This window comes from Chlorocebus sabaeus, chromosome 21 (genome assembly GCF_047675955.1).
Source record: "Chlorocebus sabaeus isolate Y175 chromosome 21, mChlSab1.0.hap1, whole genome shotgun sequence".
Taxonomy (NCBI): domain Eukaryota; kingdom Metazoa; phylum Chordata; class Mammalia; order Primates; family Cercopithecidae; genus Chlorocebus; species Chlorocebus sabaeus.
The window spans coordinates 78132416-78155984 of NC_132924.1; the positions used below are offsets into that span (position 1 = coordinate 78132416).

General features: G+C 37.1%; 1 protein-coding gene across 3 annotated transcripts in view; it reads left to right on the forward strand.

The window, feature by feature from the left end:
- KMT2E (lysine methyltransferase 2E (inactive)) overlaps positions 1-23569 on the forward strand; it is a 99431-nt gene that overhangs the window by 69040 nt on the left and 6822 nt on the right. For all 3 annotated transcript variants that reach the window (XM_007982484.3, XM_007982486.3, XM_007982490.3), the window contains 8 exons: positions 6239-6503; positions 7456-7554; positions 17808-17972; positions 18260-18568; positions 21705-21959; positions 22121-22265; positions 22785-23035; positions 23422-23478. In XM_007982484.3, coding sequence (XP_007980675.1) covers positions 6239-6503; positions 7456-7554; positions 17808-17972; positions 18260-18568; positions 21705-21959; positions 22121-22265; positions 22785-23035; positions 23422-23478 — 1546 coding nt within the window. The remainder of the gene's footprint in view (positions 1-6238; positions 6504-7455; positions 7555-17807; positions 17973-18259; positions 18569-21704; positions 21960-22120; positions 22266-22784; positions 23036-23421; positions 23479-23569) is intronic.

The window sequence follows — 23569 nt, forward strand, 5'->3', positions numbered from 1 at the left end:
ACTCATAGAGTTCTGGGTGGCAGGGGCATTGCCCAATATCAAGACATTTAAAAGGCAGTCCCTTCCTAGCTACCTGTTGTCTGACTTGAGGGACAAAGCATCAATGGTACCAATCCAGAAAAAGGGATCTCATCCAGGTTTTCTTGTTGTACAACCAAAAGACTGGCAGCTGGCGTTTGTTTTCCCTTCAAGGCTTGGGTTTAGCAGCTTTATAGATAAGGGCAGTCCTGATCAAAAACCCGAATGCATTTGCACAAAACAGTAGAGTTAATCTGTCCCTTCCTGCCTTAAATCCTGGTGCTTCCTTCTCTTCCTTACTAATAAATGTCTTTTTATGACTTTTTCCCCCCCAGAATAGGACATTTGTATCTGCATTAAAAGACTTTTCAGGCAGATATTCTTTCTCCTCAATGATTTTCTTAATGGTGTCTGAGAACTCATCTGCTGCCTCTTAGTCCACAGAAGTGGCTTTACCTATTAAGCTAAACCTCTTTTTAAAATCATCAAACCATACATTACTGGCATTAAATGCTCCAACTTTAGATCTTTCATATTCCTTTTGTTTTATGTTGTCATTTAATGACTTCACTTTTTCTAGAAACATATTAGGGTCTATAGGTATGTCTTTCTTATATAGCACACATGCACCCACATAAAAACTTCATTTGCAATACAAGATAAAAAGGTATATTGCAAAAAGTGCATAGTTTTCACATTCTGTGGCCCAGCTGCAGTGATGGCTCCCGAATTTCCTTTTATTATTATTTTTTACAATGGTACTTATGCTGAATTCATTTATCTTGAGATGGTGGAGAACTACAGCTGCACACCTCAATCTGCCGTACATTTTTAGCAATTCAGCTTCTTCTTGCAATGTCATAACTTCTTTGCTTCTCAGGAGCACTTCCAGCATCACTAGTGGCACTTTGTATAGGTCACAGGTGTTACTCAAAATATACTGTATTGGCCAAGTGCAGTGGCTCACACCGGTAATCCCAGCACTTTGGGAGGCAAAGGTGGACGGATCACTTGAGGCCAGGAGTTCAAGACCAGCCTGGCAAACATGGTGAAACCCCGTCTCTACTAAAAATACAAAAAATTATCTGGGCTTGGTGGTGGGCCCTTGTAATCCCACCTACTCGGGAGGCTGAGGCAGAAGAATTGCTTGAATCTGGGAAGTAGAGGTTGCAGTGAGCTGAGATCGGACCACTGCACTCCAGCCTGAGCGACAGAGCAAGACTCTGTCTCAAAAAAAAAAAAAAAATTACTGTATTGCACTAAAGACTGAAGAATTCGTGAGAACCACAAGAGATCACTTTTTGTTGCCATACACAGTTTACTGAGGGATGAACTGCTCCTGGGCATGTGTCACATGGCATTTTACATAGATACCCCCAACACTTGAGGCACCACAATAGCAACAGGAGGTGGCTTCAAAATTATTATAGTAGTACAGAATGTACTACAGTTACTTTTACATAGTTATGATTTAATAATACATCTTTACATGTCTCTGGAGTGTGAATGGCACCACGTAAGGTCTGTTATGTGTGTGCATAGGTTTTCATTAATTTTAACTTTTTATAATTTGTGTATATTTTATGGTAATCAATGATAAAATAGACTGCTATCTACATGCATATGCATTCTTGACATACCTTTTTCTTTTTTTTCTTTTTTATATTTCTAGGCTATATAGTTCATCTGTTTTTCAAATTGTTGCAATTGTTGTAAATTTCCAAACATTTTTCCAATATATGTATTGAAAAAAATCCATGTATAAGTATATGTGCACAGTTCAGACTTGTGTTGTTCAAGGGTCAGCAGTATGGAAACTTGTTTCAGTTTTTAAAAATGTAATAGAAAAATGTAAATAATAATACAAACACCCAGCCAGGTACAGTGGCTCATGCCTGTAATCCCAGCACACTGGGAGGCTGAGGCGGGCGGATCACCTGAGGTCAGGGGTTCAAAACAAGCCTGGCCAACATGGTGAAGCCCCATCTCTACTAAGAATACAAAATTAGCCAGGCATGGTGGCACATGCCTGTAATCCCAGCTACTTGGGAGGCGGAGGCAGGAGAATTGCTTGAACCTGGGAGGCAGAGGTTGCAGTGAGCTGAGATTGTGCCACTACACTCCAGCCTGGGCAACAAGAGCAAACCTCTATCTCAAAAATAAAATAAAATAATAATACAAACACCCATGTACTTCTCAAATTAAGAAATTAAAACATTATCCATTGAAGCCCCTTACTTTTAGCAGCCACACTGCATCTGTCTTCCCTCCGTCACTAACTGCTATCTTTGATTTTTTTGTTTTGTTTTGTTTTGTTTTGAGACGGAGTCTTGCTCTGTCTCCCAGGCTAGAGTGCAGTGGCGCGGTTTCAGCTCACTACAAGCTCTGCCTCCCAGGTTCACGCCATTCTCCCGCCTCAGCCTCCCCAGTAGCTGGGACTATAGGCACCCGCCACCACGCCTAGTTTTGTTTTTGTATTTTTAGTAGAAACAGGGTTTCACCGTGTTAGCCAGGATGGTCTCCATCCCTTGACCTCATGATCTGCCTGCCTTGGCCGCCAAAGTGCTGGGATTACAGGCATGAGCTACCATACCCGGCCCTTTAATTTGATTTCTTTAACATTTTACTATGTCTGTATTTGTTGGCAAGTAGTGTCTAGAATTTTGTATATTTTTAAACTTTTATGTAAATTGTAACTTGCTGTATTCTTTTGCATTATTTTCTCATTCATTATGTGAGATTCACCTGCATTGTGTATACCTATAGTTAATTTATTTTCACTGCCTATGGTATTTATCCATTTCACTGTTGACCTTTATATTGACAAAAGAATGCTCCTAGGGCTTTCTGAACATGTCTGCATGTGTGTACATGTAGGAAGGAACATAGTATGTACATATTCTCTCCATGGTAGGGACATAGGAGTGGAATTGCTGGGTTGTAGAATGTGCACAGCATGAGTTTTTGCCAGATGTGAGTGAATTTCTGCCTAAGAAACTTGTACCAGTTTCCTAAGTAATTTAGTGCCTTGCTGTACTTCTTTACTCTAAGATTTTAAAAATATATGCTAGCTGCTGTGACTCATGGCTGTAATCCCAGCACTGTGGGAGGCCCTGGTGGGCGGATCACTTGAGGTCAGGAGTTTCGAGACCAGCCTGGCCAACATGGTGAAACTCCATCTCTACTAAAAATATAAAAATTAACCAGGTGTGGTGTCACACATCTGTAATCCCAGCTACTCAGGAGGCTGAGACAGGAGAATTGCTTGAACCTGGGAGGCAGAGGTTGCAGTGAGCTGATATTGCACCTCTGCACTCTAGCCTGGGTGACAGCGAGACTCCACCTCAAAAATAAATACATAAATAAATAAAATATATATAAAATAAAATATATATGACATGAAAATATATTAAAATATTATATATAAAATATTATATATAATATAGTATATGCCACTCCACATGAGCTAGCGTATATATAATATATATTATCTATTAGCATATATATTTTATGGTATAATATTGTTACATAATAAAATATATATTAGCATATAATATGTATGCTAGTTCATGTGGAGTGGTATCTCTTTATATTAATATTTTTATTTACCGTTTTTCTTGATTATTCATGAACCCAGAGGTCTTTTTCTTTTCTTTTTTTTTTTTTGAGATGGAGTCTCGCTCTGTCACCCAGGCTGGAGTGCAGTGGCACGATCTCAGCTCACTGCGACCTCCACTTCCTGGGTTCAGGCATTTCTCCTGCCTGAGCCTCCCAAGTAGCTGGGACTACAGGCGCACACTGCCACGCCTGGCTAATTTTTTGTATTTTAGTAGAGACGGGGTTTCACCGTGTTGCCCAGGCTGGTCTCCAACTCCTGAGCTCAGGCAATCCACCCGCCTCAGCCTCCCAAAGTGCTGGGATTACAGGCGTGAGCCACCGCGCCCGACCTCTCAGAGGTATTTTTCTATATTGTCATTTGGATTTCTCTCTTGTGAATTGCCTGACCGTATCATCTGTCCATCTTTCTTTTGGGTAGTTGTTTTCTTGCTTTTTTTTTTTTTCCCTCCCATAAGTTCTTTATATATTCTGTAGTCTTTTGGGTTATAAGCAATTCAATTCAGTTCTTCTTATTCTATTATTTTTATACTTTGTGTGATATTCTTTTTAAATGCAGTTTTTAAAATGTTCATTATGTTTTCTCTTGGTGAAATCCCTCTTCCTTTAGTATCCCTTTCTACTGATTATTGCAGTCAGATTTATCATATCATTTTAGCTCTTTCTCCCCTAGAAGGTAGGAGATTTAGCATAGTTTTTTGCTCAATGCTTTGTGGGATTGCATATCCCATAGAGGTTAAGAATGTAATCTGTCTGGTTTCAAATCCTGGCTTGGTCTCTTACTACGTAACCTTGGACCAATTTCTTCATCACTTTGTGTGCTGCATTACCTCAAGTATATGAGAAGAAGAATAATACTCACCTTAGGTGCTTAATAAACAAAAGCTGTTGCCATCATTGTTTGTAGTTCTGTTGTCCTAAAATCAAACATCTAGAACGAGTTTCAAACTAGTATCTGTTAATAACCTGATTTGGGAGGCGGGAGGTAGGACCATAAATGTTTGAATTCTATCCCTGGTTCACAGAATTAGGAAGTTGGATTTGAATCTTTCTAGCAGTTTTTAAAGTAAATGAGTTAGGAATATTAGACACTTAATAAGTAAATTGTTCTTATTGTGAACAAACATTCAACTACTTAAAACATGCAGAGTGGGAGATTTGTATTATTGGTTAACTGAGGTTTGGGCATTTGGCCTATATCCTAGAGATGAACTACATCTTAGCAGCTGTGATAAAGATAAAGTGGTCAGAGTTGAGAAATATTGAAATGAAAAGTACATGCGCCTGAGAGTCATACAGACCTGGATCTAAATGCCGTCCCTTCCACATATTAACTGTGTAACGTTGGACAAGATGCTAATCCTCAGTGAGTTTTAATCTCACTTGTAAAATGGGAGTAATATTATTGTGAAGATGAGACAGGCTTCCATTTGAAAGAGGGAACACTTAGTATGGTGAAAAGGAAACATTAAATTTTATCAAGGTAGCTTTTTAAAGAAACCTGGTTGTTGTTATCATTCCTTAAAGGATAAGACAAACTAGTTGAAGTTTAGTATTTGTTATACCTAGTGTTTTTTATGTAGGTCACATTGCAAATGAGTATTTTATATAGCACTCTGGGACACTGAAGTAATTATGGTTTCTGCCTTAATGTTTTGTGTAATCCACAGTATCATTTTGCTTTAAAAGACTCAAAGTTCTGATGTATTTGTTTTTTTCTTCTTCTGTAACATATTACATGTTGAGCATCCCTCATGCAAAAATCTGAAATCCAAAATCCTAAACTTTTTTTGTTTTGTTTTTTTGGACGGAGTCTCACTCTGTCACCCAGGCTGGAATGCAGTGGCATGATCTTGGCTTACTACAACTTCTGCCTCCTGAATTCAGGCGATTCTCCTGCCTTAGCCTGTCGCGTAGCCAGGATTACAGGTGCCTGCCACCACGCGCAGCCAATTTTTGTATTTTTAGTAGAGACGGGGTTTCACCATGTTGGCCAGGCTGGTCTCAAGTGATCTGCCTGCCTCGGCCTCCCAAAGTTCTGGGATTACAGGCGAGAGCCACTGCGCCTGGCCATCCTAAACTTTTTGAGCACTGACATGATGCCACAAGTAGAAAATTCTACACCTGACCTCATATGACAGGTCACAGTCAAAGTGCAGTCAGAACTTTGTTTCAGGCACAGAATTATTAAATACAGTGTAATACAGTGTATAAAATTACTTTTAGCCTATATGAAACACGACTGAATTTTGTGTTTAGACCTGGGTCCCATTCCCCAAGATATCCCATTATATATATGTAAACATTCCAAAATCCACAACCTTTCTGGTCCTAAGCATTTCAGGTAAGGCATGCTCAACCTGTACCAGTTATACTTATGATTGAAGGCCTAATATCTGGTCAGAAATCAACATCTAATTATTACATTATTTTAATGAAAAAAATTTTTGTGGTAGTTAACTAGGAATGTAAATTACTAAAAAGGATTGCTTATAATTAATAATAATTGCATACAATTTTGTGGATTTGTAGCTTAAAATGGATTAGAAATTTCCCAGTTTTGTTTTATATTTTGAAATAAATATTTAATTGGTTATCTTTCCAGTAAGTACAAGGTGGACTGTGCATGCCTCAAAGAAAACCCAGAGTGCCCTGTTCTAAAACGTAGTTCTGAATCCATGGAAAATATCAGTAGTGGTTATGAGACCAGACGGAAAAAAGGAAAAAAAGACAAAGATATTTCAAAAGAAAAAGATACACAAAATCAGAATATTACTTTGGATTGTGAAGGAACAACCAACAAAATGAAGAGCCCAGAAACTAAACAAAGAAAGCTTTCTCCATTGAGACTATCAGTATCAAATAATCAGGTATTGAACTCTGCTCTCAGTGAAATTGAATAAACAAAAGAAAATAATCTGCATATTTTATCCTCTTCTTTGTTACATGTATAATTGTTTAAAGTATTTTTAAGTCCGTTCTGTCATTTAATGAAGTATTCATAAGTGTAAAATACAGGTTCTGCTAGAATTTGTACAATATTTGTTGAATTATTAAGAAACAGCGCAGCCAGCAAATCCTTGCAGAATTGCAGACAAGATTATCCTAAGACTAGATAACTTTAAAAAATCTTCTAACTGGCACTTTATGTTCATAATAAATGTTTTTATTTAAAGTCTTAAGCTGCAAAATTTTCTTTCCTTAAACATGTGGATGCAGGTAATCTTATCAATTCTATAAGCATGTCACAATAACAGCAAATAAAATTTTTGAGAGAAAATTCACTAAGAACATATAAGGTAATTTTGGTGGTAGAGTTTGGCCAAAGTCTGTCTGCCCCACCAGTAAATATATTGTTATATGTCCTCTATAAACAAAAAACAGTTAGGAGGGATAATTAAAATGTGAAAATTAAGTAAGGTTTTGCTCATTTCCAGGGCCCTATCTTCTAGAAATGATTTACCTTAAACTTTCAACTGAACACACACTTATTGAGCACTGGGTATTTGCAGGTTTTTCTGAAATAATGTATAGATTTATGTTTTGGGAACTCTATAAATATAAGGCCGTGCTACCGTATTTGACCTATATTGATAAAAACTTGATTGGCTAAAATTTAAAAAGCAAAAGTATTTGATTGCATGATTTTGAAAAGCATCTTGAATTAGGAAACCAGTTCTAAATTTCTTAAATGAATTTAAGTAGGCTGATGATATTTATATGTTGAATTTCTTGTGGTTGAAAGACATTAAAATATTTTAATGTCACTGGTTGTATAGATGGAATAATAGTTTGTATAAAGAAGTCATTTCCATTTTTCAGGAACCAGATTTTATTGATGATATAGAAGAAAAAACTCCTGTTAGTAATGAAGTAGAAATGGAATCAGAGGAGCAGATTGCAGAAAGGAAAAGGAAGATGGTAAGTTGGGAAGCTACTAGTTTGGGCTTAGTGACAGCTGCTCTGCATATGGTAATTGTTGCTGCCTTTACATGGGCTTTCACGCTATTCTTTGAAGTTAGCAAATGATGTGCCATTGAGCATTTTTATTTGGTTTGATCATTACCATTTAAATAAATGTCACTAATCTTGTATTTTTGTTGGTTGTTCATTAGAGATTTAAGAATGTATGACATTTAAGCAATATGAACATTTTGGAAGTAATAACTATTAATATTTTAATAATTCCACAATGAACTATTAATAAATTTTAATTCCACAATTATTGTTCAGAATGTCTTTTCTTAGCTAAATGTATCCTTTCATGATTTGAAATATAATAAAAACAGAACTTTAAACCTTATAGCACCAAATAAATTGCTTATGCAAAAAAAACAAAACTGACCACTGGTAGCTATTTCTATATTCTCACACTGCTGTCATACAGTAAGGTTCTCATTAAAATAAATTTAGGATGTATATTCCTTGTACTGTTTACAAATACTTTATCAATGTAAAAATTAGGACAAGGTATTTTCTCACAAATTATGGTAATTTAGCATTTGATCTGTCAGTCAAAGTAATTTAGCATTTGATATATCAGCCAGTTAAGAAAATATCATGATATACTTTCCATGCCCTAAAATTTGAAAGTGACTTTACAAACTGACTGATGGCCTTATGATAGGTGCTCCCCATTCCCCTTTACTTCATATGCTCCTTTGTGTCCTGTTTTCCGGGTTTTCATGTTGTATTCCATGGAATCTCATGTCACATATTTAAGGGTGAGATGTTTGAAAGTTTGGTCATTGTTGACTGGGAGCAGTGGCTCACATCACTCACTTTGGGAGGCCAAGGTGGGTAGATAACCTGAGGCCGGAAGTTCGAGACCAGCCTGGTCAACACGGCGAAACCCCCATCTCTACTAAAAATACAAAAATTAGCCGGGCATGGTGGTATGCGCTTATATTCCCAGCTATTCAAGAGGCTGAGGTGGGAGAATTGCTTGAACCCAGGAGGTGGAGGTTGCAGCGAGCTACCTGGGCGACAGAGCGAGACTCTGTCTCCAACAACAACAAAACAAAAGTCTGATCATTGTTGACCTACTTAATCTGTGCCTGTTTTTATCACCTTGATAGTTTTCTAATATTGATGAATTATTGATACTCAGAATTCTGAAAACAATGAAGAACAGTTTCATAGCCTTAGGATTTCAGGAACACTGGTCTGTCGAGACAAGGTAGTATTAGAAGAAAAGAAAATAGAAAATATTGGAGGAGTTTATAAAGGAGAAATTATTGTACCTAAAGGTACAAATTTATAAAGGGATTATCTTGAACCTTTTTTGAGATTCGATTATATATAAGTTATGTGTGCCTTTTCAAGTTACCTATGGCTGTTTATTGAGTATTGATTTTTAGTACTGTTCTGTTTATTCTTCAACTGACACAGCCTTGTGCTGGGAATTTTTAGGAAACAAATTTAGAGTATTACTTGTTTCTGTGTGTGGCAAGTGTCTGGTGGGAGGAACCTCTTTTATAACTGGCTTTAAGGGCTGTCGTGACCACTTTGGAGAAAAAATGAAATTAAAAAAAATCATAGGCCAGGCATGGTAGCTCACATCTGTAATCCCAGCACTTTGGGAGGCTGAGGTGGGAAGATCACTTCAGCCCAGGAGTTAAGAGACCCACCATGGGCAATATAGCGAGACCTCATCTGTACAAAAAATTTAAAAAATTAGACAGGTTTGACAGCGCATGCCTGTAGTCCCAGCTATTCAGGATGCTGAGGCGGGAGGATCACTTGAGTCTAGGAGGTCAAGGCTGCACTGAGCTGTGATCCTACCACTGCACTCCAGCCTAGGTGATGACAGAGTGCGATCCCTGTCACAAAACAAACAAAAACAGAAAACCAGTGGGGGTTTGTTGTTTGCCCATAAATACAGTACTTTTATTCAGATTGAATTCTGTTTATAAACATTTATATGGGGCTACTTTAAATATATATTTTTCTATAAATGCTGACAAAGTTAGTGGATCTTAGAACATCCTCATTTCTAGATGCCAGAAGAAAATTGGTTATTTGCTGGGCGTGGTGGCTCACGCCTGTAATCCCAGCACTTTGGGAGGCCGAGGCGGGTGGATCACCTGAGGTCAGGAGTTTAAGACCAGCCTGGCCAATATGATGAAACCCCGTGTCTACTAAAAATACGAAAAAGTTAGCCGGGCATGGTGGCATGCGACTGTAATCCCAGCCACTTGGGAGACTGAGGCAGGAGAATCACCTGAACCTGGGAGGCGGAGGTTGCAATGAACCGAGATTGTACCATTGCACTCCAGCCTGGGCAATAAGAGCGAAACTCCATCTCCACAAAAAAGAGAGAATTGTATACTCCATGTTAAACTTGGTGTAACTTAGAAAATATATATGTATATTGGCTTACTTGGAATCCATTTTTGGTCCTGGTTTTGCTTATTAGTATGCTATAGTAAAATGAAGAATACTTCAAAGTTTTTATGTCCATTTTAATATATTCTGCCATCTGCCATTAAGGTGGATATGAAACCGAGTATTTTTCATGGGAATAAAATGTGGAAAACTTGAAAGTATAAATGTCTTTAATTTGGTATTTCAAAAGGATACAAAATTAAAATCTAAAAATCCTTGGCTCCTGACCCATAGCTCTCCAAGTCATCGCAATTGTTACTTCTAATTGGTACATTTGCTTTGATGTTTGCATTAAAGAATTTTTTGATGTAGTCAAATAAGCAGAATGAAAAATCATGCATCCTAGGATTCCTAAGCAATTAGTAGAGTTCCCCACCCCCAAGTATTAATATTATATTTAGTCTTGAAAAGTTTAAAATGAATCACCTTTAATTTTCCTAGTCTTGATTTATATTGGTTAGATTAACATCAGTAGTCAGAAAGATAATGTCAAATCAAAAAGTGAGAAAGAGGGACAACTAAAACTAGGTAGAATAAAGATGGTGGCATACTACTCTTGGGAAACTTAGTCAAACTGATTTAAATCTCCACCTGTGACAAGATTGACTTCCAAACCATATTACTTTTCCAGGACCAGAAATTTTCCAGGGTTAATATTTTGAAATATTTGTATTGCACTTACCAGTTGAAGATCCCAAATCCAAAAATCTGAAATGTTCCAATGAGCATTTCCTTTGAGCACCATGTTGGCCATCAAAAAGTTCTGGATTTTGGAGCATTTCAGATTTAAGATGCTCACCTAGACTCGGTATCATGTATATTTATCAGATTGCAGTAAGACGAGTCAGTAATAACATCTTCCCAGATAAACTCCATGTAATCACCAAATTTAAAAGTATAGTAATCCCTCCTTATCTGCAGGTTTGCTTTCCCAGGTTTCAGTTACCCACTGAGGTTCAAAATATTAAGGTATTTTGAGAGAGAGATCACATTCACGTAACTTTCATTACAGTACATGGTTATAATTGTTCGATTTTGTTACAGTTACATATGTATAGGAAAAAACAGTGCTGTATGTATAGGGTTCAGTACTATCTGCAGTTTCAGGCATGCTTTGGTGGTCTTGAAATGTATCCCCTGTGAATAAGTGGGATCTATTGTACTTCACCCTGTCCTTTTGTAGTACAGCTTGAAAAATACAAAATTGGCAATTTTAACCTGTGTACATAATTTCATATACCACCTATTAAAATCATGCTTAATTTCCAGAAATTGCACCAGGGTATTTATGTGTTTTAGTTGTTGGCTTCATTTTTTTTTTTTTTTTTTTTTTGAGACGGAGTCTCGCTGTGTCACCCAGGCTGGAGTGCAGTGGCACGATCTCGGCTCACTGCAAGCTCCACCTCCCGGGTTCACGCCATTCTCCCGCCTCAGCCTCCGAGTAGCTGGGACTACAGACCACCATGCCTGGCTAGTTTTTTGTATTTTTGGTAGAGACGGGGTTTCACCATGTTAGCCAGGATGGTCTCGATTTCCTGACCTCGTGATCCACCCGCCTCGGCCTCCCAAAGTGCTGGGATTACAGGCTTGAGCCACCGCGCCCGGCCAGCTTCATTTTTTTAAATGAGAATGGAAGGCAGTATCTCTGCTTTTAGAAGTATTTACAAAAATAATTACAACTCAGCAATAAGTGAAGGAGATATAAATACGATAGATAACTTATAGTTGGGGAGAGATCAGATTGTTTCATGAACTCTAGGTAATATATTTATGTATGTATATTTAATATATTTCTGTATTTATATTATGGACCTTTTGAGTAGGGTTTAACCAAATACAGGTTACCTATATGACAAAGTTTTATGGAATATATTTTTCCAGGGGAAATCCTGGAGAGAGCTATAAATATAATAAATTATATTTGGTTGGGATTATAGGCTATTTTTGGAGGAGAGGGCTACTAAGGAGATAAAGTTGGCTATAGGTCACACAAAATACTCAGGGATGAAGATTTCATGAAAGAATATATATGTGGCCAAGATGGAAAGCCTTTTCATTTCCAGTTCCATTACCCTCTACCCCTTTTGGCCTTTTGGATTTTTCTTTTATGAACATTTTCTTTTTCCATCCATCATATTTTGTCTTTTTTTTCCTTAGGAAGTTGTTACCTGCTTTTACAAAAGCAAATTTGTGGCTAAGTTATATGGAACTGCATAGTTATTGTACATTAGGAAAATCTTACCATTAGCCTATACTCACTTGATTCCAAAAACCAGGGCACTACTGAGTGTCCTCCTAGTGTGTTTGTGGAGGTGGGGTTAGGTGGCTGTAATCTTGTCATATAAATAGTACATGTGGAAGGGGATTAGATACTGGGGGGTATACCTATAGCTTAAAGTGATCATTTTAAAAGCAGCAAACTTCTGAAAGATTTAAATACTAAAAGAGACTTGTTGCTGGGCCTGGTGGCTCATGCCTATAACCCCAGCACTTTGGGAGGCCAAGTTGGTTGATCACTTGAGTTCACGAGTTCGAGACCAGACTGGGTGACATGGCAAAACTCCATCTCTACTAAAAATACAAAGATTAGCCAGGCATGGTGGGACATGCCTATAATCCCAGCTACTTGGGAGGCTGAGGCACGAGAATCACTTTAACCCAGAGGAGGAGGTTGCAGTGAGCCAAGATGGTACCACTGCACTGCAGCCTGGGTGACAGTGAAAAGCTCAAAAAAAAAAAACAAAAAACAAAAAAACAAAACACTTCCTCCCCCATTTATAATGGCATGAAAACAGTCTCCTTTGTAGTTTTCAAATATTTCCAAAATAATTTTTCATAACCCTCATAATGTACTTTGGGAATATAATCTTGGTAATATTTGATGGCCTGTATTGTCAGGTTGCTTACAATTGAGTCCACAGAAGATGATTCAGTGTGGTCTTCATATTTAAAAGGACGGACATTTGATAAACAGTGAAAGGGTATGACAAGGAAGTCACGTAGGCAAGATTCCTGGACTTGTCAAGCAGCTAGGATAGTCTAGAATTTTTATACCACCACAACATAAACTTCATGAGGGAGAAAACCTATGGTTTTATTCATTGTTGTAGCCCTAGCTCCTAGGGGAATAAAAAATGATGGGCAAAAAAGTAGACCCTCAATAAATGAGCTAACTGAATGTTCCTGACAACCATTTGAGGAAAGAGAGACAGATATAGGCCCATGAATGTGAAATGAATGAAGCTTCCCTGTAGTTCAGGTAATGCATGATCTGGAGTCCTTTGCCCTGGATTGTGCAGGATTCTCCATAATTTTCTCAGCGTTCATCCTTCACATCAAGGAGTATTCCATGCAAGTATAACTTGAGATGCTTTGTGAAAAAGAGCCATGATCAGTTTACTGTGATGAGCACTATACGATATCCTTCCTTTTCAGATTTCCAGTGTACATATGTTTAAAAACTTGAGAAATTGTCAGATTTTCCTAAACTTGTATACCCTTGCAGTTTCTTGTGGATAACACCTTTGACTCCCACAGAGTGTTATTCAGTGGAACAGACACTGTGGGAAAACACTACAGAATACATGCTGTTACTAAATGTCTCTAGGTAAACTTGACTGACTTCATTTAGAAAATCACTTTAGAAGATGCAATGCTTTAATAATAAAATAGAGAAGATAAATTTGTTGCCAGAAAAGCCATCTGGTGACAGGATTTGAGATTTTATCCAACTCCCTGTTCTGTCCTCAGCATGATTAAGTTGATACTGATTTTTTTTGTAAGGTCCCGTTTTCTCTAAGAGTGGGAATTGTATTTCTAAAGAGGAGTAATTAATGACATTGTGGTGTTAGTGAAAGGGAACCTGTTTCTGTTTTTCATTTTTTTTTGAGACGGAGTCTCACTCTGTCACCAGGCCTGGAGTGCAATGGTGTAATGTTGGCTCACTGCAACCTCTGCCTCCTGGGTTCAAGTGATTCTCCTGCCTCCACCTCCCAAGTAGCTGGGATTAAAGTGCCCACCAGCACGCCTGGCTACCTTTTTGTATCTTTAGTAGAGATGGGGTTTCACCATGTCGGCCAGGCTGGTCTCGAACTCCTGACCTTGTGATCCACCCACTTCTGCCTCCCAAAGTGCTGGGATTACAGGCTAGAGCCACTGCACCCAGCCACCTATTTTTACTAGGTACACAGTTCAAACAAAATGAGGTTAATTAGCTTTAGCTGCCTTCTAATAAATTCAAGATTTCCAAAATTGTTGAAATGCTTCGTTACATGTCTTCAAGTAACAGTGATATGTGCTTGACATAATGTACACATAGTTCTTACTCATTTAACAAAAATGTGAGAGCTTGCCATTTGAAATATCAGATGAACAAAGAAGGCAAGGTCACTGCTCTGGAGAAGCTTTCGTAGAGAATGGGGTAGAGGGAATGACAAACGAGTATCAAAATAATAAAGAGTGCCGTGAGTATAAATTCAATCACATGATAGAGGAAATGGAGACACCACACAAGTCATACATGTTATTTTGGAATGATTTTTATTGGTAACAGATAATCTTACCCATCTTTTTGGATTTATAAGTTAATCTTTGTTATATAAAAGGGTAACACTTTTTTTGAGCAAGGAATCATTTAATTTCTCTATTTCAAGACCAAAGGATAGGGTGATTTTGTAGGTGGGCTCTGGCTTTCCTTTTCCTATTTTTTTTTTAGATAAAGACAGGGCCTCGCTCTGTTGTCCAAGCTGGAGTGCACTGGTGTGATCAATAGCTCACCGCAGCCTCCAACTCCTGGACTCAAGCAATCCTCCTCCCTCAGTGTCTGGAGTAGCCTGAACTACAGGCGCATGCCACCATGTTCCACTAATGTAAATTTTTTTTTTTTTTTTTTTTTTTTTTTTTTCCTGAGACAGAGTCTCGCTTTGTCACCTGGCTGGAGTGCAGTGGCACAATCTCAGCTCACTGCAACCTCCACCTCCCAGGTTCAAGCGATTCTCCTGCCCCAACCTCCTGAGTAGCTGGGACTACAGGCGCCACGCCACTAGTAGACAGGGTTTCACTGTATTAGCCAGGATGGTCTCAATCTCTTGACCTCATGATCCATCCGCCTCGGCCTCCCAAAGTGCTGAGATTAGAGGCGTTTAAGCCACTGCACCTGGCCTAAATTTTTTTGTGGAGATGGGGGTCTTGCTTTATGATGGGGTATTACTAAGCAGACTGCTTATAGGAAATTACAGTCCTCTATATTTACTCTTGTAAAACCATAAACTAAGATACATGTCATAAAAATAATGTATAGATTTCATGGGAAATCTATCAAGTTTAGATTACATAGCACAGGTGTTAGGGACTATGGAAAGTCTGCTGGGGTCAATTAGGACTCCTAATTTCTCCATCTCTAGATAGTCAGCTGTAACTACCTCGAAGAATAAAACTTGTTTTTCAGTTACAGCTATAAAATGGGTGGCAAATTTTGTCTTTAAATATGTACTATATACATGCCTGTGTCAAAGAATGTACCGTGGGTGACTAGAAAAGCTGAATGACATATGACCTTTAAGAAATTTAAAATAAATGTAGAAAATCAGGCATGTTTGTTTATATTTCAAAATATTTGTGTATTTTAAGATAAAGTTAGGTTTAAAGCTGTTAGGAAATGTTTAGTGCTTTCAGCTTTATTCTTACCCAGCTGTAGTAATGTAGGAAGGGTTTTGCTTTACGTAGTGGCAGTAATTGGAAAGAAGAGTAAATTAGGAGCCAGGAAACCTGCATAATAATTATGGCTCTGCTTTTGAATGAGTCACTTAATACACATGGGCTTTGGTTTCTTCAGCAGTATTGGACCACATTATTTTTTAAGATCCTGATCAACTCTAGATTATGAACCATCTCTAAATACAGGATTTTGCTCTGACTATAAATTAGCTGTAGTGTTTACAGGGGAGTTTTTTTAATTGAATGTTTATATCATAGTTTTATCTGTGACCCTTATTCCTACTATCCAAAACAAAAAAATACTGGACTATGTCAGACTCTTTTGGCATAAATTCATATTTACCTTAGAACACCCAGGATAATCATACTACAGAAAACATCTTCCTTGGGGGCCCGCCTTGTGGGTAGTTTTTTCTTTTACACATACAGTGATTTCTGCCAAGACAAGTTGGAAAATGTACTTTCCCCAAATTCTTCATTTTTTTTTGAAAAGAAATAACCATAGTAATTAATCCCTCCCCTCCAACCAGGTTCATCAGGTAAAGCGCAGTTTGGGAAAATGATCTTTTTAGTTACTCCAAATTTCTCCTTTTCTAAATTCAGGGTTTTAGAGAAGCCCTGATAAAAAGTTTTACAGAGAACCACACGACAAAAAGGGGTAAAGGTAATTTAAAAGCCCCAAAATAAGGAATTTTCTAAGAAAAGAACTCAGATGTAAAACTTTCAGTTCCAGTGAACAAGTAGAACCATCTTTTGCATGTGCTATTTTAGTGTTTGCCCACCCTAGGCTAGGAGAAGTGAGATGCAGATATGTAATCCATGAACAAAGAACCTTACCTCTTTGGACCTGTTTCCTCAGAGTCATGTTTGCAATATGACAATTTGCTGTAACAAATTAGAAACTTATAAGTAGTATTACTTTTGTTGACATAATATTTTGTTCCCTTGCTGAGTGTAACAACAACAACAAAAAATATAGGAATGGGTAAACAGTAGTTTCCAAAGTGTAGGTATCTTGAGGTTTGAATCTCTGCTGGTAATTAGTAGAACTAGAGCTCCAATATTGAGAAGACTATGGCCTCCAGACCTTGAGTTTCTGATCTTTCTTCCTCACATCGATGGTAATAAAGGAGGAAAGACAAATGGATCTGAGCCTCAGGACCTGGTTCTTTTCATTTGAAGAACTGGACAGTTGATGGATGTGGTTCCTGGTTCTGGTTTAGAGCTGAAGCATCTGCCAGGCCCACTGGTGAAGGCTCTGGGTCTTGCTCTTAATGTTCTCTTTGGATAGAGAACTGATGCTCAAAGGAACACTTGGCTGTTTCTCAGTCCCTGTCTTGAATTGTCAGTGTAAGACAGGAAGAGCAGAAGGTAGAGGAATACCTTATAAGAATTACAATGGAGGGCGAGAGGCTAAAGTAGAAATAATAATTAACATACGGAATGCCTACAATTTTCCAACTACTGTTTGAAAACCTCACATTTTCTGTTGGAACCAAATAACAACTCAGAGAAGTGCAAGTTTTATTACCCACATCTTACTGTCTCAGAAAGGTTAACTTGCCTGGAGTCACAGAGATACTTACCAAATAACAGTTGTAATTTTTAAATGCAAGACTTTACCTCACAACATCCTGCTGCAGTATGTCAATAATATACTCACTCAAGTCCATATGAATTTTACCTTTTCAGCATATCATTACCTTAGGGATTTTGGATCTTTTCTTAAAAGGCTGGTTTCTGTATTATTAAGAGAAAAGATTTTCGGTTTGGTAAAACAAGGTAATTTTTGAGGCTTTTTTTTGCTTTGTTTTACCCTTATCATTAACACTCAATCATCCAAGTGTTTCCTTCATGAAATACTTGTAATAACAGGGCTTACCAAGATGATGGGAATTATGAAAGGTCCTGAATGAACAGAAATGTTTTTTCTCCCCATATCCACCAATAATAGAAGTAGTTTGCTAATAGTATCATAGCAATTATTTTTTAAATTTATCACAAACATTTGGACTTAATTTTACTTTTGAGCAATGATATTTATGATGTCACTTAAATTTTATATTTCATAGACAAGAGAAGAAAGAAAAATGGAAGCAATTTTGCAAGCTTTTGCCAGACTTGAAAAGAGAGAGAAAAGAAGAGAACAAGCTTTGGAAAGGATCAGCACAGCCAAAACTGAAGTTAAAACTGAATGTAAAGATACACAGATTGTCAGTGATGCTGAAGTTATTCAGGTATTACTTATTCAGGTCTAGTTTTATTTTCTTAAACACTTTCAAATAAAATTTCTATACTTGCATTAATTACTTATAAGGAATTTAAAATAATGTCTATTAGCTTTTTAATAGCATGTTTCAGATTCTATGGGAGTTTCAGTTTGAGCTAAGACTATATATTATTTCTGTTCTTTATAACAGAATTCATAAATTCTGGAAAGTTGGCTTCTGAAGTAGATTAATGCTATTATATTTAAACTTTATATGTAGTATAAAAAGCTCCATTTGGTTGTATTTTGAATTAGGAACAAGCAAAAGAAGAAAATGCTAGCAAGCCAACCCCTGCCAAAGTAAATAGAACTAAACAGAGGAAAAGTTTTTCTCGGAGTAGGACTCACATTGGACAGCAGCGTCGGAGACACAGAACTGTCAGCATGTGTTCGGATATCCAGCCATCTTCTCCTGATATAGAAGTTACTTCACAACAAAATGATATTGAAAATACTGTACTTACAATAGAACCAGAAACTGAAACTGCACTAGCAGAAATAATTACTGAAACTGAAGTTCCAGCACTTAGTAAATGTCCTACAAAGTACCCCAAAACAAAGAAGGTATGATTCTAATGAATGTAAGAACTGTTTTTCTAACAGTTTCTTATATTAGTTATATTGGTGTTTTAAAAACTGGATTTTTAAGATCTCATAATGAATAGAATAAGATGCAGTTTTTATACTTGCAGATTTTTAAAATAAGAATGAGAATCCCAGAACTGTAAAATTAATATAAATGTTTGCATTACTGTGAAGATAAAGTTACATTCAGTTTATCAGGACGTTTTAGTATTGCAATTCATGATTTCTTTAAGTTTGTCTACTTTATGTACAAAATATATACTTCTCTGAAACTGGTTTTAGATGTGTTATCCTTTATTTATATTTTTATAATTTCATTGTATAGGTAGATTATAAGAATTAAATGTGAAGAAATTGTTGATTTCCTCAGAATGTACTATGAAAATTTATAAGAAAGAGTAGTTTTAGGTGTAATTATTAATAAAAATCTTTAAAACACTACTGTCAGACTTAAGCAATTACGGGAAACAACCTGAGCTTTTTCAGATCAGAAATAACAGAACATCCTAAATGAAGCTGCTCTTTATCTCCCACTCTGACTAGAGTACAGCAGATTGGGGCAGAGATATTAAAGTATGGTAATCCTTATACTGTTTAGGGGTAGATCACGAATGTATACTTCTCACATACTTTACTTTGAAATTTCATTTATTCTGTCTTTGTTCTTACCTAATTCGGTACAGTTTGTAGGCATACTGCTAAACCATGACATGTACGTTTAGTAAAATTCTAGTATGAACCCAGGATTGTATTTTAATAGCACAAATTAAATAATTTACTTGCCAAAGTCACAGGTTTCATTAGAGACAATCTAAACACAGTTGTTTCTAATTCAAAGTCTGGGCTCTCCTTACTGCACCACCATAGCTTAAGCAATCCAATATTTGCCTGTAACAATGGACAAAAAATTCTAACTTTGTAAAGTGAAAAGGAAAAAACCTCAGGCTTAAAAGAAGTGAAACTACTTTCTCAATTACAAATATGACATAATCCCTAGGCTTTATTAAACTTTTAACAAAGTTGTGGTACTATAAATTTATTTAAATCCTTGGTCTGAGATGTAGGCTTCTACATCCTATCTGATTCTCTTAAAAAGCCTCTTTTGCCTGCAGATTTTGTTATTTTAAACAGTATACTGTTTGACAGAGTACCAAATTATCATGATTTCCCCTAAAGGCCTCATTCATTACAATACTAAGAGCTTTATGTATGTTATTGAACTTTTAATCTTCACAACAATCCTATTTATAGAACTAGGTTCTATCACAACCCTTCTTTTACAGATAGAGGTATAAAAAAGTTACTTAACTTGCTCATGGTCACAGTGTAAATGGCGAAGCCAGGATTCACCCTCCTGGCAGTCTGGCTTCAGACTCCATGACCAGACTCCAGACTGCATTCTAGTGCTGTCCTAGGAATGGAGTTCTGTATACATAGAGGGACAGAAAAGATGCTAAAATGTTTATAGTGGTTACCTAAGGACGGGTAGATTTTTAAAATGTGTTTATGTGTGTGTGAGTGTGTATACATGTCTATATTTATATATACTAAGTTCTGTACATTTTCTTTTTTTTTTTTTTTTGAGATGGAGTCGCGCTCTGTTGCCCACGCTGGAGTGCAGTGGCGTCATCTCTGCTCACTGCAACCTCCACCTCCCGGGTTCAAGTGCTTCTCCTGCCTCAGCCTCCAGAGTAGCTGGACTACAGGCGCACACCACCATACTTGGCTAATTTTTTTGTATTTTAGTAGAAACAGGGTTTCACCATGTTGGCCAGGATAGTCTCCATCTCCTGACCTTCTGATCCACCTGCCTTGGCCTCCCAAAGTGCTTGGATTACATGCGTGAGCCACCACACCCGGCCACATTTTCTATAAGTTAAATTTATACTTATAAATTAAAATATCATTTGCCAACTAGATAACAATATGAAGTAGTAATTTATACTTCAGCCAATAAAGACTGTATTATGTATGTTGTAGATCAGAGAATCAGCAGAATTAACGACTATGAAAATTTTCAAAGCAGAAGAACCTTAAGATATATTCCAAACCCCTTAAATCAGTGATTGTCAATGGTGACTTTTAAATATATATGTATCATGAGCCAGATGTGGTGGCTGATGCCTGCAATCCCAACATTTGGGGAGGCTAAGGAGGGAGGATCACTTGAGCCCAGGAGTTCAAAACCAGCCTGGGCAACATAACAAGACCCTGTCTCTACAGAAAATTAAAAACAAAAAAATTAGCTGGGCATGGTGGTGCACACCTGTAGTCCCAGCTATTTGGGAGGCTAAGGTGGTAGGATGACTTGAGCCCAGGAGGTTGAGGCTACAGTGAGCCATGATCAAGCCACTGCACTCCAGCCTGGGCAACTCACCCTTTCTCAGAAAAAGTACTATGCACTGTCCTCATCTCCAGCTAGCGTAGGAAAATACTGCCTAAAATCAGATTTTTCTAACAGATGGAACATTTTATACCTATAATAGAAGCAGTAGTAAACCTAAATTTAGTGTGTTTAATAAAATGGTACTGACATGTCTCTAGTTGTAACTATATTAAAAAGCTTGGCTGGACACGGTGGCTCACACCTGTAAACTCAGCAATTTCCAAGGCTGAGGCAGGAGGATTGCTTGAGACCAGGGGTTGAGACCAGCCTGGGCAATAGAGCGGACCTTGTCTCTAGAAAATATTTTTAAAATTAGCCAGGCGTGGTGGTGAGCACCTTGTCCCAGCTACTCGGGAGGCTGCAGTGGAGGGATCACCTGAGCCCTGGAGGCGGAGGCTTCAGTAAGCCGAGACTGCACCACTGCACTCCAGCCTGATGACAAGAGATCTTGTCTCAAAAAAAAAAAGTAATATAAATTTCATGTAATATAAATATTTAAAAAGCAACCACATGTTTGGTTCTACAACATAATTGGGTAAAAAGTTTCAGAATAACAGTAGATAACCAAGGAAATGTAAAAGGACATACTGATATTTTGATCATATATGAATGATTTAAATTACCCAATTGATCATTTTAGGTAATACACCAATTTCAAATCTGATACTAAAATATTCAATAGAATTTGGAATTACATATATAATGATCCAAATTTTTTCTTTTCTCTAGCACTTGGTCAATGAATGGTTAAGTGAGAAGAATGAGAAGACAGGAAAACCTTCAGATGGCCTTTCAGAAAGGCCTCTACGCATAACTACAGATCCTGAAGTGTTAGCTACACAACTCAATTCTTTACCAGGTCTCACTTACAGCCCCCATGTATACTCTACTCCTAAGCATTATATTAGATTTACTTCACCATTCCTTTCAGAAAAAAGGAGAAGAAAAGAACCTACTGAAAACATTTCTGGTTCATGCAAGAAGGTAAACTTTTCTTTGGAAGTAAAAATGTAGAATGAGCCAAATGCCAACTCATTCCTTACTACCATCCATGGTAGTGAAATGCTTTTGGAATCAGCTCTGTATTTACAGGCTAAACAGGTACAAACTGATTCCTATTCATTCATGTATTCTGTTTCATTCAGCGATGGTTGAAACAAGCTCTGGAAGAAGAAAATTCAGCAATTTTACATAGATTTAATTCACCCTGTCAAGAAAGATCCAGAAGTCCTGCAGTCAATGGTGAAAACAAAAGTCCACTACTATTAAATGACAGCTGTTCCCTTCCAGGTAGAATTTTTTTCAGAATTGTTTTAGTTTGAGAAATGTGGCAAGGCATATATATAGCTTTATAACAGGCATATTCTAGTTACTGGTATGCACTTTAGAAGAGAAGCACATTGTTGTATAGATTTTCTCTTTTCTGTCCTTTGTATTTTTTGGCTGAAGATACCAGTTCATAATATCATGTATGTTGGGGTTTATGAATTTTTAAAGGCTTTTGGACTGGCTGCTTTTCAGACAGACAAGGACTCTTACAAATCAGTTAAAGTAACATCAGTACTTGTAAGATACTTTGAGACCCCTACGCCTATAATCCCTCCAGGCAAGGTAATGCTTGTTAATTGGGGAGGGAGCGGGGGCACTGCTTCATGTTAGTACCATTTTTTTAAAAACCTTGAAATTTAGTTTTGGGGTAAAAGTCGTAACTGCCATTGTTTATATTTTATCTTTCCCAGAATGTGACATAAACAGATTTTAACAAATAGCAACAGCGTAATTTCTTACAGATTATTATTTCACCAACAGATTTAACTACACCACTAAAAAAACGAAGATTTTATCAGTTGCTAGATTCGGTTTACTCAGAAACCTCCACACCTACTCCTTCCCCGTATGCTACACCAACTCACACCGATATTACTCCTATGGACCCATCTTTTGCCACGCCTCCACGGATAAAATCAGATGATGAAACTTGTAGAAATGGTTATAAACCCATATATTCACCAGTTACCCCAGTAACTCCTGGTACACCAGGAAATACCATGCACTTTGAGGTGAGAAATTTTAATGGAGAAAAAAAAAATTCAACACCTGGGGGGATGGGATTTCTTTTAAGAGCGCTTTCCCCTCCTTTAACAACTAGTGTGCTGAGAATACAGAAACAGGTTGTAAGAAACTGAAAATCAGAAACATTCATTTATATGAATTTAGATGTTTTTATTTTTACTAAAATGAGCATAACTTTCATCTTACTGATATACACAGTAGACTAAATGTATGTATCAAATTGATTTTAAAGCAGTCTTATTTGGGGAATGGAAATAGGAAGCAAGATCTAAAACCAAAGTCTGTGTATTTTTTCATTTTGTTTTCGTTTCTATAATTATTATGGATATACTTACATATTTTTAAATTTTCAATTCTAATTCTTTATATACAGAATATTTCTTCCCCAGAAAGTTCTCCAGAAATAAAGAGACGCACTTATAGTCAAGAGGTAAGAAGTTAACTTAAAAAGGGTGAATTGGTAGTTTTTTCCTATTAGATTGTTTTGCTTAAATTACTAGTAAATTTTGAAATAAACAGTC